The sequence below is a fragment of the Cryptomeria japonica genome, chromosome 6 (assembly GCF_030272615.1).
Source record: "Cryptomeria japonica chromosome 6, Sugi_1.0, whole genome shotgun sequence".
NCBI classification, from domain to species: domain Eukaryota; kingdom Viridiplantae; phylum Streptophyta; class Pinopsida; order Cupressales; family Cupressaceae; genus Cryptomeria; species Cryptomeria japonica.
The window spans coordinates 562914849-562933542 of record NC_081410.1 but is presented as its reverse complement, the minus strand read 5'-3'; the positions used below and the strand labels follow the sequence as shown (position 1 = coordinate 562933542).

The 18694-nt window shown below is 33.6% G+C and overlaps 1 protein-coding gene across 1 annotated transcript; it reads right to left on the bottom strand.

Moving 5' to 3' along the window:
* Nucleotides 1-7961: 7961 nt before the first annotated feature.
* Nucleotides 7962-8704, bottom strand: LOC131068025 (dirigent protein 2-like). The gene has a single exon (XM_058003231.2). The coding sequence runs from the start codon at nucleotides 8567-8569 to the stop codon at nucleotides 8057-8059; it is 513 nt and encodes a 170-aa protein (XP_057859214.2). The 5' UTR covers nucleotides 8570-8704; the 3' UTR covers nucleotides 7962-8056.
* Between the last annotated feature and the right edge of the window lie 9990 nt (nucleotides 8705-18694).

The following is an 18694-nucleotide window of genomic DNA, read 5'->3' as shown; positions in this document are numbered from 1 at the left end:
AGAATTGATTAACATTTATTTGGTTTAATATGTTGTCTAATGTGTATGATCACACTAAGTATACACTTCTAGGCTTAAAAGTATTAAATACTCCAAGTTGACTAACATTCTTTCAACTTAATATGTTGCTTAGTGTGTAGAATTTAAGACTCGCAGAATAATTGTTATCATTTATCAAACTCACAAGTAATAACAACCTGCATAAAAGAGATATACACTAATGAAAACATACAAAGAAATGAAGGGTTAGAGGGTGTTAAAAACCAGCGCCAAAGTCGCATATCTCGGTTCCAATGTAATCCATAGAATAAATATCACGAATGGTTTTTATTATAAAACCTAAAATGGAAAGCAATACCCATTTCTCTTACATTTGATCTATTTCTCCTATATCATACCAACTTTAATCTAGGCGGAAGAAAATGTTGAATTTGAGAATGCCATCAAAGCCAACGGCAGAATGCAGAGTAACGTTGGAATACCCACGAGCATACCTCAATTTCCCCGTTCCTCCCACCACAGACACCTCACTTCCAGAGGACCTCGTGAAGATATCTGTTCCATGGATTTCAAGTGTACTCCCATTATATTTCTTGTTCTCAAACACAACAGAGAACACCATGTGAATTGCATTTCCCTTCACATCTGAAAACTCATAAATTCCTTTGGCCCTTCCCACAACGGTGGAAGAATGATCAGGCTCTTCAGTCAGAAGATCATCTATAACCAGCACTGTTCCAATGTTTAAGAGCTCTGAGGATATTCCATGTTAGGGCAGAAATGTAAATGAAATGACAAAAATAAAATGAAACTATTTTCAATTAGTATTCAAGAAGTACTTGCTGCATAATAAAGGCAGCGAACAGTTTGCACAGTTACACAAAAACTGTCGGATGGAACAAATAAGTTATAACTGTACAAAAACTAATAAAATCAAACAAAACTAAAATTAACCTAAAATAACCCTAAATATTAATCATACCTTAGTAACTAATATTAACCTAAAATTACTAAGTTTTAACCTAAAGATTAATACATTAACATCTCCCCCTTAATTTGAAGGAGTTAAACCAATCATTTCACGAAATTTTTCAAACTTAACACGACCCAATGCTTTGGTAAGTATATCTGCAGGTTGGTCTGTAGTAGCACAATATTGAAGGGAGATACTGCCATCTTTCACATAGTGCCGAATAAAATGAAACTTGGTGTTGATATGTTTGGTACGATCATGAAACATTGGGTTCTTAGCCATTTTTATAGTAGATTGATTGTCAATAAAGAGTGGTGTGGAAGAAGCTTGTGGTGCCTGCAAATCTGCAAGAATTATTTGAAGCCATAAGATTTCTCTAGTTGCCTCAGATGCTGCTATATATTCTGCTTCTGCAGAAGAGAGAGTTGGGACTGGTTGCTTTTTAGATTTCCAAGAGATTATAGCAGAACCAAGAGACATTAAGTAACCAGATGTAGATTTTCCATCATCCATATCACCTACATAATCTGAATCTGAATAACTAAGCAAAGAAAATTTTGATATCTTGGAGTATTTAAGCCCATAGTTTTGAGTGCCCTGTAGATATCGAAGAACCCGTTTGGCTGCTAACCAATGAGTTTCTCTAGGTTGTTGCATAAATCGTGACAGAACTCCAACAGAAAAAGAAATATCAGGTCGAGTAGTTGTAGCATAAATCAAACTGCCAACTAGTTGCCTATAAGAAGTTGTATCAACCAAATCAGAGGAATCATTAGATGAAAGTTTGAGATTTTGCTCCATAGGAGTGCTGAGAGGCTTGCAATCAGCCATACCAAACTTTTTGAGAAGATCACCAATATATTTTTGTTGACTGATGAAGATAGATTGGGGGTTTTGAATCACCTCAATTCCCAAACAGTAATGAAGATGACCCAAATCAGTCATATCAAAACCTTGCTACAATCCTTCTTTTACATTTTGAATATTAGCCTCACTAGTTACAGTGATAAATAAATCATCCACATAAACAATAAGATAGACAATAGTACCATCAATCTGTTTAACAAAAAGAGTTGCATCATCAAATTCAAAGTGATGAAAATTCAACTGCAAGAGATGCTCAGTAAGTTTTTCATACCAGGCTCGTGGGGCTTGTTTTAAACCATACAATGATTTTATAAGCTTGCATACCTTGTCCTCTTTACCAAGAACTTCAAAGCCTTCAGGTTGAGTCATATATATTATTTCTTTAAGATCACCATTCAAGAATGCAGTTTTAACATCCATGTGATGGATGTTCCAACCATTTTGGGCTGCTAAAGCCAACAAAACATGAATAGTAGTCCATTTTGCTGTAGGGGCAAATGTTTCATCATAGTCTATGCCCTCTTTTTTAGCATAACCTTTGGCAACAAGGCGTGCTTTGTGTTTATCAAGTGAACCATTAGCTTTATATTTATTTCTAAAAATCCACTTGCAACCGATAGGTTTACAACAAAGAGGAGGATCAACCAACTCCCATGTGCCATTATTCAAAAGTGCATTATACTCATGTTGCATAGCTTGCCTCCAAAATGAAATATGATGAGCTTCTTTATAGGAATTTGGTGTTGAGTCGATTGTGAGATTGAACTCATCAATAGACTCAAGGTTATCTGAAATATTAGATTGAGCTTGTAGCCTTGCTTTATAAGAACTTCTTGTACCCGTTTTACCTATTTCATCAGGTCGTAAATCTTTCAAAGTTTGTTGAACTTGTTTGGTCCACCTATGAGAGGATTTTTGTGGGACAATAGATGTTTCTATTTGTGGATTAGAATCTTCATTGGGAGGTAATGAGTCAGGCTCATCATTAGTGAGAACATCACTATGAGAAGGGGCTTCTTCTAGTACATGAAGAGGTGGAGCATCATGAGTTGAGGTAGCTTGAGATACAGGTTCTACACATGTATTCATTCCTCCAGAGTGTAAAATCTCACAAGAATTTTCTATCCAAGGAGAAGATGTGGCAAATTTATCAAGCTGTTTTAACTCATTTTCAATATGTGTATTACTTTTGAAAGATTCACAAAATACAACATCACGAGCAATAAAAAACTTTTTATGAACTTCACCATATAATCTATAGGCTTTTGAAGTTTCAGAATAGCCCAAAAAAATGCACTTATAACTATGATGATGCAACTTATTCCTTTTCTCTTTAGGAATCAAAGCATAGCAAATAGAACCAAAAATTCGAAGGTGTCGAATAGTTGGAGGATAACCAAACCAAACCTCATATGGAGTTGTTTGGTGAAGAGCAAATGATGGAGATCTATTGCGAAGATAGACTGCTGTTCTTGCTGCTTCAGCCCAAAAATATAACTTGATGCCTTTGAAATATAACATTACTCGAACCATGTTCATGATAGTTCTATTCATTCTTTCAACAACACCGTTTTGTTGAGGAGTGCCTGGAATAGTGAGATGATGCTGAATACCATTTTGACAAAGATAATCCTCAAAAATTAGAGAAGTAAATTCTCCACCATTATCTGTTCGAAGAGTACCAATTTGAGATTGAGCCTTATTTTCAATCATAACACGAAATCTTTTAAAAGTGTCAAAAGCCTCTGATTTTTTCTGCAAAAAATAAATCCAAGTCATGCGACTATAATCATCAATAAACAACATAAAGTACTTAGATCCTCCAATAGAAGTTACTAGTAAAGGCCCACACAAATCTGAATGAATGAGTTGCAATTTTCTATGTGCTCTCCAGGTGGAATGAGGAAAAGAATTTTTATGTTGTTTGGCAAGAATACATGCTTCACATTTTTCAGTTGATTTAGAAAAAAATGGCAAACCATCAACACCATTCTTTTGCATGGTATGAATGCTATCATAACTAATATACCCCAAACTTGCATGCCATAAAAGGCTTGGTGATAGACTCTCTTCTTCAGTAAGATATGCAAAATTTTTAGAAGTAGAAGCACCATTTAATTTTAATAATCTTCCATCTTCACACCCAGTGAAAACAATTTTGATTGTTAGATGTTTTTCTTACAACAACCTGCCCATCTTTTAAGAAAATAGAATACCCTTTTTCTCGAATCAATACTAATGATAGCAAATTACGTTGTAATTCTGGAATAAATAATACATCATGAAGCACAAAGTCTTGAAGATTAGGCAACTTAAATCGAATAGTTCCTTTTCCAAGAGGGTTCAGACTAGATTTATCTGCTAAATAAATTGGACCATAGGCACCTTCATGAAATTCTTCAAAACAATCACGCCGAAATGTCATATGTTGTGTGGCTCTAGTATCTAAGATCCAAGAATCATACCATGAGGAATTAGATGTAAAATCTGAAATAGAAAGCACATATTGATCACTATCACTGTCACAAGCAAATTGGGCTACTCCTGAAATTTTATCCGCTGAAATTTTATCATCACTGTGCATTTTTGTTTTATCTTTCTGTTTAAATGAATTTTCTCTAAAAATTTCTATCTTGTCCCATGAGAGCTTACATTCATGTGCTTCATGACTACCTTTTCTACCACATCTTTTACAATATAAATACTGCCTATCATTTTGATTATCATGTTGCCTCCATTGACCTCTAGCTTTTCCTTTATCATTATAACTATACTTTGAAGAGATTTTATTGATAGATTTTTCTTTTTGATGAGCAAAACAAACATTTTCAGTAGTATTATCTATTTTCCTTCCAAAAGCTTTTTCACGTTCTGCTAACTTTTCAACCAATTTATCAAATGAAATGGTTTTCAATTGATTACTTGCTTGAAGAGACTCTAGATAAGTGGAATGTGTTGGAAGAAGTGCCTTAATGAAAGCAGTGAGATAGATATCAACTTTTCCACCCGCAGCATCAACATCATGTTTTATAGCTCTGATTTCAGAAGCCAAACTCATAACATCACCATTTTTCAATTCAAGATTAAACAATTTTAATTGTAACTGAATAAACTCTAATTCTGAATGAGAATCAAATAAATCTTTTAATTTGTGAAGGGCTTCCCATGCAAATGTGCATCCTTGTATATGTCGATACACATCTCCATTAACAGAAGCTCTTATCAAAGCCAAAGCTTTGGAATTTTTATATTGCCAAATTTCTTTTTCTTTAGCCTCAATTGGTGTTGTAGGTTGGGCATTTCCATCACAAATTTTAGACCATAAATCATTAAAAATGAGAGTGTTTTCAATTTTTCTATGCCATTCCATCCAATTATCTTTTCCTGTTAAAGTTTCTCCAATCAATGAAACAATAGACTGCATTCTAAATTTAAAATAAATAAACACAATTTGCAAGGCCTGCAACTTTAAAATAACTTCTCAATCCTTTAAAAATAGAGAATAAATAAATTGATATCACCTGAATCAATTTATTGTTTCTGTAGAATTCTTTGCTCTTATTTCTCCGCTCTGATACCACTGTTAGGGCAGAAATGTAAATGAAATGACAAAAATAAAATGAAACTATTTTCAATTAGTATTCAAGAAGTACTTGCTGCATAATAAAGGCAGCAAACAGTTTGCACAGTTACACAAAAACTGTCGGATGAAACAAATAAGTTATAACTGTACAAAAACTAATAAAATCAAACAAAACTAAAATTAACCTAAAATAACCCTAAATATTAATCATACCTTAATAACTAATATTAACCTAAAATTACTAAGTTTTAACCTAAAGATTAGTACATTAACAATTCCATTTACTCCTGCAACTACTATGGCTGTTGCGTTGGGTTTGCTCACTATATCGTGCATGTAAAACACAATATTCTCCTCTTGTTGATACCCCCATGAACAGGATAATATTGCAAGGGAGAGGACGATAAAGAATAACATTTGTGAAGCCATTGGAAATCTCAAAACCTTGAAAATATATGTAATAGAGAGAGATGCGATATAATGATGATAGGACGATCACCATTTATAGCCAGCCAGCGAAATCTAATTGACTAGATATTTGGTGCCTCCCTATAGTTGTCATCAATGAAAAGATCTGGTCAAAATCAAAATGAACAAAACCAATATTTTAAAATTTCCTCACGCTGAAACTGTATGAAACCCTAAATACGAATTGGACTTTCTATTTATGTCACAGATGGGCATCTGTAAAGCTTGTTTTAAGCGAAAACCAATTAAATTACCCCGCAGACACGCAGAATGACGCCGGCACTGATTTTGAAACCCTTTACTATTCTCGATAAGATTCGACTTCTGTGCTCTCATATAGTCTACAAAATTATGAGGTTGGAATAAATTAAGATTTTGAGGGATGATCTTAATGAATGTCAAATCAAAGCTAGATGGAAAACAAAATGATCACCCGTGACATTTTAATCAGTTGTCTTTCGATGCGTTGGAATATGGCAAGTTGAGAACAATTCGCAGGTTATTTAGGATGGGTGGCCATAGGCTCGGAGACTTTACGTATACTTACAAAAATATTAACCACGCTTTTTTGTCTACTTGCTCTTATACAAAAATCTTGGAGTCCTCGAGATAGACATTGTAGATTTTCAACGACGTGTAGGCTGAAAGAGCACGCAAAAGGAAATTAGGTAGTGGAATATAGCTTCCTATACTTATTAGGAGGGCGAATGCAAACATTTCTAAAGCTTTTAAAAATTCAGATTCAAATGTACATCTAATTATTCATTTATTCATTGTAATTGTAGTTCCAATATTGTTTATGCAATATTACAAAATTCTCTAGTTATTATAGGGCATATTATCTTTTCTTGATCCCTTTTATCTGATAGGTGTTTTCCTTGCAAATGAATCTTAGCTCTCATGGTTGATCATCAACTTCTATAGGTTGGGGTATGGATGGATGAGCGAGAGATTTATATGGTTAAGCATGAGGTCATAAGGTCTAGTCTCCCCTGAACTCACTAGTGCATTGTAGTTTACATGGGGTGCTATGCCCAATTCCTATAGTAAAAAAAATGTTCTCTTTTTAATTCAAAGTTTCAAATGAATTGGCATTCAACATTATTTAAAAAAATGATAGAGAATATTTTCTATAAGATAAGGAATACAATCATCAAGAATATGTGGAAAGATGGAAGAAATTTACAGTACAAATGTGTAACAAAGATTTATTTTACTAATTTGAAAATCTATTCTATTATTAGATGAGCATATGTCCCTTTAATTGCCATTTTCAACATTACTATTGATATTTTGTAAGAAAATAAATTGAAATCCTCAATTTCAATATGCATTTAAACATTGATATTACATTCAATATACAAAACTGATAGTTTACTTACCAAACTTGTTTAAAATGTTAAATTAGCTTATAATTACCAAGATGCTAAGTTCGTAAATATATTGAAATTCCATTAAATATTTTTACATAAAATTAACCATATCTAATACAGATCTTACATGTCACCAGATATCACTTTTAATTTAAGATCTAGCACTACCTACTTGTCTCTTAAATGATAAACATAACTTCTTCTACATATTTCATCAAGAAGAATGACTACTAGGATTGCGCAGAATAAACATATATTCCTCTAGACATTTCACCAAGAAGAATGACTACAAATAACATGAAGAAAAATTGATATACAGAATCATTGGGAACGATGTAAATCACACACACTAAGCCTACACATCTAGGTTCAAAAGTGTTGAATACTTAGAATTGATTAACATTTATTTGGTTTAATATGTTGTCTAATGTGTATGATCACACTAAGTATACACTTCTAGGCTTAAAAGTGTTAAATACTCAAAGTTGACTAACATTCTTTCCACTTAATATGTTGCTTAGTGTGTAGAATTTAAGACTCGCAGAATAATTGTTATCATTTATCAAACTCACAAGTAATAACAACCTGCATAAAAGACGATATACACTAATGAAAACATACAAAGAAATGAAGGGTTAGAGGGTGTTAAAAACCAGCGCCAAAGTCGCATATCTCGGTTCCAATGTAATCCATAGAATAAATATCACGAATGGTTTTTATTATAAAACCTAAAATGGAAAGCAATACCCATTTCTCTTACATTTGATCTATTTCTCCTATATCATACCAACTTTAATCTAGGCGGAAGAAAGTGTTGAATTTGAGAATGCCATCAAAGCCAACGGCAGAATGCAGAGTAACGTTGGAATACCCACGAGCATACCTCAATTTCCCCGTTCCTCCCACCACAGACACCTCACTTCCAGAGGACCTCGTGAAGATATCTGTTCCATGGATTTCAAGTGTACTCCCATTATATTTCTTGTTCTCAAACACAACAGAGAACACCATGTGAACTGCATTTCCCTTCACATCTGAAAACTCATAAATTCCTTTGGCCCTTCCCACAACGGTGGAAGAATGATCAGGCTCTTCAGTCAGAAGATCATCTATAACCAGCACTGTTCCAATGTTTAAGAGCTCTGAGGATATTCCATTTACTCCTGCAACTACTATTGCTGTTGCGTTGGGTTTGCTCACTATATCGTGCATGTAAAACACAATATTCTCCTCTTGTTGATACCCCCATGAACAGGATAATATTGCAAGGGAGAGGACGATAAAGAATAACATTTGTGAAGCCATTGGAAATCTCAAAACCTTGAAAATATATGTAATAGAGAGAGATGCGATATAATGATGATAGGACGATCACCATTTATAGCCAGCCAGCGAAATCTAATTGACTAGATATGCGGTGCCTCCCTATAGTTGTCATCAATGAAAAGATCTGGTCAAAATCAAAATGAATAAAACCAATATTTTAAAATTTCCTTACGCTGAAATTGTATGAAACCCTAAATACGAATTGGACTTTCTATTTATGTTACAGATGGGCATCTGTAAAGCTTGTTTTAAGCGAAAACCAATTAAATTACCCCGCAGACACGCAGAATGACGCCGGCACTGATTTTGAAACCCTTTACTATTCTCGATAAGATTCGACTTCTGTGCTCTCATATAGTCTACAAAATTATGAGGTTGGAATAAATTAAGATTTTGAGGGATGATCTTAATGAATGTCAAATCAAAGCTAGATGGAAAACAAAATGATCACCCGTGACATTTTAATCAGTTGTCTTTCGATGCGTTGGAATATGGCAAGTTGAGAACAATTCGCAGGTTATTTAGGATGGGTGGCCATAGGCTCGGAGACTTTACGTATACTTACAAAAATATTAACCACGCTTTTTTGTCTACTTGCTCTTATACAAAAATCTTGGAGTCCTCGAGATAGACATTGTAGATTTTCAACGACGTGTAGGCTGAAAGAGCACGCAAAAGGAAATCAGGTAGTGGAATATAGCTTCCTATACTTATTAGGAGGGCGAATGCAAACATTTCTAAAGCTTTTAAAAATTCAGATTCAAATGTACATCTAATTAAACATTAACAGATATTTAAAGAAGAATAAACTTATAACACAACATATATGTGGGAAAACTCTTTCGGGAAAAAACCCACACTCCAAACACTTAGCTCAATTGTATTAATCAGCAACAACAACAGTTACAATACAATCTCAGAGCTATGCTCTTCAGCAGTCTTCACACTATTACAAGATTCAGTCTCTCAAAATCTTCAACCTCTCATAAATAATAAGCCAAGGCAGCACACATTTATAGAGCTCAACACAAAGTAGTAGGCTGCCATGGTTTCCAAAACCAACTTCAAACCCTAAGAGGTAAGTCATGTCCTAAATAATATAGTTACCATTTTAAGGACATGTTGCACATAGCAATTTTCCAAAGCACTAACACCTATCTCACCCAACATGGTTATCTTGCCAAATGCAAGCACGTTCAATATAGAAACTCCCATAATTAGGAATAGGAACTTTCCTTACCTCACACCACTTGTCAAAAGTGAACTCCACCATAAATACTAGCTTCTCAAATACAACTCCAATCCATAATAGAAAAGACAAGCCAAGACTCTTTAGTCAACATAGGAAATTGTCAAATCAATTTCCACTCCAAATGGAAATATATAACAACACCTTCCCAAAATGTAGAAGCTTCCAAGAGGATACCAATTTCTTGAAAAAGGGATTATGCCATCTCATCACTATCATGTAGGATGCCACCTCACCAAGAGGACCCACAAAGTGAATGGAAACTTAGGAAATTAATAAATTAGAATAAATCAATTATTAAATAACCAATGTTAGGACTCCAAAGTTGAGACACTTTATCCCAACATTCCCCCACTTGTCGAATGCCTGTCAAGAGTCTACAACATCAACTACTCAGGACCCAAGGCCCATTGAATTGACACACCATTTGAAATTCTCATTCTTCACTGGCTTTGTCAATGCATCTGCGACATTCGCCAAAGTATCAACCTTATCCAACTTTACTTTTCCATCTTCTACCATATCATGAACAAAATGAAACTGTACATCAATATGCAATGTTCTGGCTTGGTAGGTAGGATTGTTAGCTAAGCTAATGACACTTCTACTATCACAACAAATTGTAATTTGTCCTGAATCAAAACTAATAGCAGACCACAACCATTAAGGCCAAATGGATTCCTTACAAGCATGAGTAGTTGCCATTTACTCTACTTCTATTGTGGAAAAAGCCACTACAGCTTGTCACTTACTCATTCAACTGATAGAACCACCAATCAACATGAAAACATATCCACTACTAGATCTTCTTCTATCATTGTCACCTGCTCAATCTAAATCCACAAATCCACAAATACAAACTAAATGCCAAGATCCACTAGGATAACCATGAAAACACAGGGAGTACTCCAAAGAACCTTGAAAATATCTCAGGAACACTCTTTTCACTACATCCCAATGTACTTGTCCATGATTAGCCATAAATCAACTTAGGACTCCTACTACTTGGGCAATGTCTAGCCTAGTATAGACCATAGCATATATAATTCAACCTACAACACTTGCATACGATACTCTAGTCATGTCCTCTACCTCAAAAGGAGATTTTGGACAATCCTCAACTGATAGCTTCGTTCCTTGAAAAATAGAAACTACAAAGAATTTGCAAGTTGACATGTTGAATCTCTCCAATATCAAGTTCACATTCTTTCTTTGGCTTAATCAAATATTTCTACTAGCTCTATCTCTTCTGATCTCCATCCCCAGGATATACCTCACTACACCTAAATCTTCCATATCAAATTGTGTTGACAATAGAAACTTCAAATCTAAAATCATATTACCATTCCCCAAAACCAACATATCATTTTACCATTCCCAAAAACCAACATATCATCTACATACAATGCAATAATGAGAATGGAACCCTTTTTAGTTTTGAAATACACACAATGGTCAGATTTAGATCTTTGAAATTTCAAACTCAACATATAGGTGTGAAATTTTTGGTACTAAATCCTATGAGATTGAATTTCAAACCATATAGAGATTTCTTCAACTTACATACTATATTTTCTTTACCTTCAACCACAAAGTGCTCAGGCTATGACATATAAATCTCTTCCTCCAAAATATAATGAAGGAAAGTTGTCTTCACATTCATTTGCTTAGTTTCCAAATCATATGTTGCTGCAAGTGATAACAGAAAATGAATGGATTCTAGCTTTTCATTAGGAGAGAAAATTTCACCAAAGTCAATTCCCTTCTTCTGTGAATACCCCTTCCGACCAATTATACCTTATTTTTTTCCACATTGCCATCAAGACCCAATTTCTTCTTCAACACCCATTTACAACCAACTGGTTTACGTCCATCAGTTAAATGTACCAGATCCCAAGTATCATTTTTCTTCAAAGAAGCCACCTCTTCATCCATGGATTTCTTCTAGGAATCTACATCATCCATACCCATATCCTCTTTAATAGTCCTAGGCTCATCAATGTTAGCAATCAAAGAAAAAACATAATTTGAAACCAACAATAATTAACTAAACCTTTACGCTGAATAACCAAATATGTCTGGTTGTCGCCTATCACGCGTAGACATCCTCAAAGACTGATGTTGAGGATCTTCATCTTCTTCAGAATGCTTAAAGCTTCTAGAGCCCTCCTCCTCACTGGGTCCAATAGGAGTGTGTTGTTCATCTCTTCCCGAAGTAAGTGAAACTTGAACTACCTCCTTTTCCTCCTCTTTTTTTCGGCTGCAATAATACAATGGAAGGTTTCATCTCTTTTAAAATTACACTTCTTCTATAGAGAACCTTTTGGGCCACTGGATCATAAATATTGTACCCTTTCACACCAACACCATTGCCAATGAAGATGCATTTAAATGCCTTGTTTTCACACTTAGACCTCTTGTCACTTGGCACATGTGCATATGTCTCACAACCAAATACTTTGAGATGCCTCAATGAAGGACTTTTACCAGACCATGCCTCCATGGGTGTCTTATCAACAAGAGCTGGTGTAGGAAATTTGTTGATCAGATAACATGCAATAGCTATAGCTTCAGCCCAAAACTTTTGCTCAAGGCCTATAGCACTCAGCATACTCCTAGCCCTCTCCATCAATGTCTTGTTCATTCTCTCTGCAACTCCATTTTGTTGAGGGATGTATGGATTTGTCTTATGTATTTCAATCTTGTGCTCTTTATAAAAAAATTTGAACTCTATAGAACAAAACTCACCATTGTTGTCAGATCTCAAACATTTAATCTTTCTATTAGTTTGATTTTCAACCAAGAATTTAAACTCATTAAAATGAATACAAACTTTTACCTTACCCCTAAGGAGATAAACAAATTTCCTTCTACTGTAATCATCTATAAAATATACAAAGTGTATATATTTTGATAATGAAGGAACATTTACAAGACCAAACACATCCGCATGAATGTAGTCAAATACCCCAAAAGACTTATGAGAACTTTTATAAAATTGCACATGGTTTTGTTTACCAAAGATATAGTGTTCACAAAATTCAAGCTCGGGATTTCAATCTTCAAGGACTTCTACAACTCGTAGATTTTAAGGTTTGGTGACCCTTCTCACCAATATAACCAAGTCTCTGGTGACATAACATTGTCTTCTCACCAATATGGTTGAGACTCTTAGATAGTGAGGATGAAGAATCTAAAGATTTTTACTTCTTTGACTTATCAAAAGAACTATTGCATTTGATAGTGCATGCATACAACTTGAACAAGGTTCCTATCTGAACTCCTTTTGCCAAAACCATAGCTCCTCAAGTCATTTTACATCCTTCACTTGAGAAGACAACTTGCACATCCACATCATTCATTTTACTCACTGAAAGGAGGTTTCGTGCCAAACCTGGAATGTGCAATACACCATCTGGGTATTTAATTCAAACTCTTACATGACCAACTAAATCTAGATGAGAATCATCACCGAGATACACATTTCCACCATCAAATTCTTTATATTTTAAACCAATATCTATGTGATGTCATGTGAAAAGATGCCCCATACTCTATTAGCCACACATCTTTAAATGTTGCATTGCCAAAGTTATAACCAATGCTTCATCGAAATAATCAAAATCCAAATCAATCCTACTAGATATGCTTGCCATCATTTTTTGCAATAGGATATCAAGAAAAACACTTCTGCAAAACTCCCACTAGAACTTAGACCTGTACGAAAAACACAACAAAATTCACAACTGAGAGAAAAGGTGATTAGGCTTCGATACCAACTGAAAGGAAACTAGGTAGCAGAAAATAGCTTCCTACACTGAACTATCAAGAGAGTGAATGCAAAAAATTCTAAACCCATTAACAATTACATATTCAAATACAAATCTAATTAAACATTAATAGATATCCAAAGCAAAATAAACTCATAACATAGCATATATGTGGGAAGACCGTTTTGAGAAAAAATCCACACTCTAAACACTTAGCTCAATTGCATTAATTAGCAGCAACAACAATTACAATACAATCTCAGAGCTATGCTTTTAGGAGTCTTCACACTATTATAGGATTCAGGAATAATTTTGGCAACATAACGATGTTTCTCAAAATCTTCAACCTCTCATAAATAACAAGTCAAGGCACCACACATTTATAGAGATCAATATAAAGAAGTAGGTTGCCATGGTTTCCAAAACCAACTTTAAATCGTAAGAGGTAAGTTGTGTCATAAATAATATAAATTTCATTTTCGTGACATGTTGCACATAGCGAATTTATAAAGCACTAACACCTATCTCACCCAACATGGCTATCTTTCCGAATGTAAGCACGTTCAACATAGCAACTCCCATAACCAGGAGTAGGAACTTACTATACCTCACACCACTTGTCAAAAGTGAAATCTACCGTAAATGCTAGCTGATCAAATACAACTCCAATCTATAATAGAAAACACAAGCCAAGACACTTTAGTCAGCATAGGAAATTGCCAAATCAATTTCCACTCCAAATGGAAATATATGGCAATGCCTTCCCAAAATGTAGAAGCTTCCAAGTGGACACCAATTTCCTAAAAGAGGGATTATGTCATCTCATCATTGCCATGTAGGATTCCACCTCACAAAGAGGACCCACAAAGTGAATAGAAACTTAGGAAATTAATAAATTAGAATAAATCAATTATTAAATTACCAATGTTAGGACTCCAAGATTGAGACACCTTATCCCAACAACCATGAAGATATTCCACCATAAAATGGTAAAATGATTGTTTAGTTTGAAGTGTTTTATTCACTTAAACATAACATTTTATTAAAAAAATTAATTAGATAAGTAGGGGAAGAGTCTGGATCAATTGCATAGTTGTCATTAAGGACAATGAATCTAATCTCACAAGAAGTGAGTGAGATTGATAAAAGGAAAAGTCTTTATAGCATTACAGACAAAAACAAAGAATCAACAAACTAACTTTCAATAAAAGAGCAATCATCGATGATTTTTTTATCAACTCTTCTATGACATGTTTAGATGCTTTGTGCCTACATATGCACAAGATTTTCTCTGTATGGATCCCTTATACATGTTGTTAGCAACAGGCTATAGATTTTGACCTTATTGATCTGCATTGTTTCCTTTTGTTTGTTTTTTTTTTTTTCCATATTCCTTTATTAATATATGAAGGTCTCTTCTTTATTTATTTTTTTAAGAAAAAACTTTTAGTAAACAACTTATAACAATAAATATGTTTTTAAATTATTTATAGAACTGATATGTAAAATTCAAATTGTATCTAAATTTAGAATAAAAAGATAAAGGGAGTTCATTCCATTTTGTGGTTATAGATCACATGAAAAATGAGAAGATAAGAGGAGGGTCTAGATGATGAAAATCTAGTTCTTCAAATGTGATAGTTGGTAAAATGTAGTAGTTTCTAATAGTGCTTATAATGTCCACTAAGGGTGGGAATGTCCACTAACAGGATGCTAGTCTTCACTTTATGTTATCATGCCCTTAGCAATGAAGTGATTTGAGGTGTCTATTTCATTTCAAAGATGGTATAAGTTTGATATAGAGAAGAGTATAATAAGTGGGGAAATGTTAGTGTAATATTTAGCTATATTACATTGTTTAGTATATGAGATACTTTGTTAGGCAAGAATTATCACAATTGTAGATATTTTCTTCTTTTTTAACCATGTTTGATGTACATCAAATCAATCAAGCATTTCACTCTTTATTTTTTTGTGGGATTCTAAGATGGTATTTTAATTCTTGAATTCCAATAATGACAAAGTAAATTTATCTAAGCTTCCACTTCCTATTTCTTGCTTGCAATGTAAAAACTTACACATAATTCAATCATCTATTGCATTAGTTTTTTAATACATATGTAGAGTTAAATGTTGAAAAAAAAAAGAGTAAAGGATCATCTATACTAGAATAATGCATGGAAATAAAACATGCATTCTAAAAATAAACTAAGAAAAAATGCTTGGAATTAAAATGATATTCTAATAAATAAAACTAAACAATATTAATACGTGATTGAAAGATGGCTTTTTTTTTATAAAGGCTGGAAAGGGACTAGATCCCATGTTCCAACAAGAAAAACATAATTACAAATAGTGAGCAATATAGAAATCATAGCCAATCATAAAACAAGAGAACCAAAATTGAAATAGAAATCAATAAACTACCAATAAATCATGAGAATTTATTTAATAATAGAGGCACATAGGACAACCATAACACAACAAATAGTAAGATATAACAAATAAAGAACAATAGAATCACTTGATGAGTTTCCAGTTGACCTTGCAAATCTAGAGAATCCTCCCAAGCCTCTCTATAAGTGTTTTTATGTTCCTCATTCTTTTCTTCACCAAATTCTCAACCTAGTTTCTTTAGCTATTTTTTAATTTATGAATTCCTTGTGACAAATCCTTTGACTACTTTGTTCATTATAGCAATAGTGATACCTATAATAGCATTAATGCTTTGCTCTAAATTTTTATATTTTCCATGGTTGATTTACTCTAGTCTCTCCTCAAACTTAGCCACATGGTTCTGCAATTATACAACTTCATTTTTTAAATAGAGAATTTTAATATTCTCCAGTTTTTCATTCCTTCATTTATAATTGTGACCAATATCTCAATAATTCGCCACCTCTTTCATCATAAACCCCTTTGTCATTTTCTCCGTCATGCTCTTCGTCATGTCTATTCTCTTCTCCATCATTGTTATCTATATCTTTCTCATATTCTTCCTCATTTTTCTCTTCTCCAAAAGATAGTTATTTTTTAAATTATTTTAAATACCCATAAGTTGATGAAAAATGGATAATGAACATAAGTAATTTAATCATTGTACATAATAAGAAAACCTATTAAAATAGCTAAAAAATAAAATAAAATGCATAAATCATCTCTTTGGGTAGAGTGGCCCAACTCTCCTTCTAAAGAGACTTCTTGAAGCTAATTATGTAAGGTTGCATTAATTTCCTTTTCATTTCCATTCTAATGGGATGACATATTATTCAAATTATAGGAACTAGATATAAAATGTATGATAACTAGAAAATAGGAACAAGTAAATAAATATTTAATGGCTCTTTTATATCTTTGATCCTTTTTCTTTAATCTACAAACTCATATTGAACTAAGGACTTAACTAATTGAAACCACAATAACAAAACCACGGAAAATTCCCTTTGAGATAATCTCTACTTATTCAAATCACTTGAGGTTATCTTAGTAGGATGCAAAACATAAAAATTAAGACAATAAAAACCTCCTACTCCTCTATAGAAGTTTCAATGATTAAAGTTGGGAAGTATATTTGGTTGATCCATTAATTTTATGGACAATTCATCATTAAACTTGCTATCCTAGAATGTTGTGACTTATTATAGAGATATGCAATCTTCTTTGCACCTAGATATTTTTCTTTTACAACCAACTTTGAGGAAAATTAGAAGTATTCAATTTCTGAAGCTCTAATTGATTTTTAATAAATTTAGTATGGATATACATGCATAGAAATAATATCATACAATCATTATAAAAACTTCAACCATGAAATATTAAGTTCTTAAGGAACATAATTTATTTGTTTTTTATTAAGGAAAAAATGAGTTTTACAGGGACCCGACACCATAAAGTTTATAGATAAGATAAAATATCAAATAAATTCCACTAAGAATGGAAAGCTACCAAACAAACACAAAAGGACAACAACAACGAGATAAAATTCAGCAAAAGACCAACAACAGAAAAACCAAGCTAACCTAAGGAATTTAGAGTTTCAACAATCTTTGCTTCTAGGTTATTCATCTCCTAAGGTGCATAATCCACTTTTCTTTTCAGGTTGGCTCTAGTCCTCTTCGAAGGGTTAGAATCCTCTTTCTAGCTTTTGTCTTTATCAGTTTCCAAATCCATAACTATGGTCCCTTGTTGAGTGTTTTCCAGCTTCTTCACCAAGGTGTTCATAGTAGTAGCATAATTCTTAACAATATTGTGGCTTTTCTTCATGATGGAATTCATGGTGACTCGAATTTTGCTGACTTCCTCTTCTAGATGTTTTATCTTTTTCTCATTATCCTTCTTCATCTTATCCATAAGCTCGACAATTTTTTGAAGGCATTCAACCATCGACATCTTCTCTTCTTCAATCCGTGAATCCCCAATAGCCTTCTTAGACACCCTAGTAGCTCCCATTTCATTCAGCGTATTAGAAACAACCCTGTTCTTGATACTGAGGTCCTTAATTTTGTGAAAAACCCACTTAACAATTCTAAAGTAGTCAACCACCTTATTTCTAGCAATTGCCAAAATATCATCAAGAATTCCTGATCTGGCTTAAAGTAGTGGTCTTCAGGTCTTAGATCACTAGGGAATCTGGGCCTATTATCTCTATTAGTTTGAGGGTGAGAGAAATGGGAGCCATCAATAGAATCTAGGGCAATAGAAGAGTCCTCAAGCGATTCTTCAGAGTAGGAAACCAATTTTTTCTTGGGAAGGGCTTGCTCTTTGATTTTATCTTTTTGGGATGAGCCAGTGAGGGTTTTCATAGAGGAGCCTTTTTTGTTCAAGGGCTTAGTCTGTAAGGATTTCTTCATCTTAGACTTAGGGAGGGGTGTCTCTTCTTATTTCCAATCAGTGTCCCATTCACCTTCATCCCCAGACAAGCTTATATCAGTACTATAACCTTTTGAAGCCAAAGGCGAAATGAGGTTAGATAGGATCAAAATGTTAACAACATTCTTGTGGATTAACATGATAAGACTTGCATGCAAGACAAGATATTTCCTAGGCATTTTATGGTGTTGCTTAATTTTATATTTTAGAGAGAAA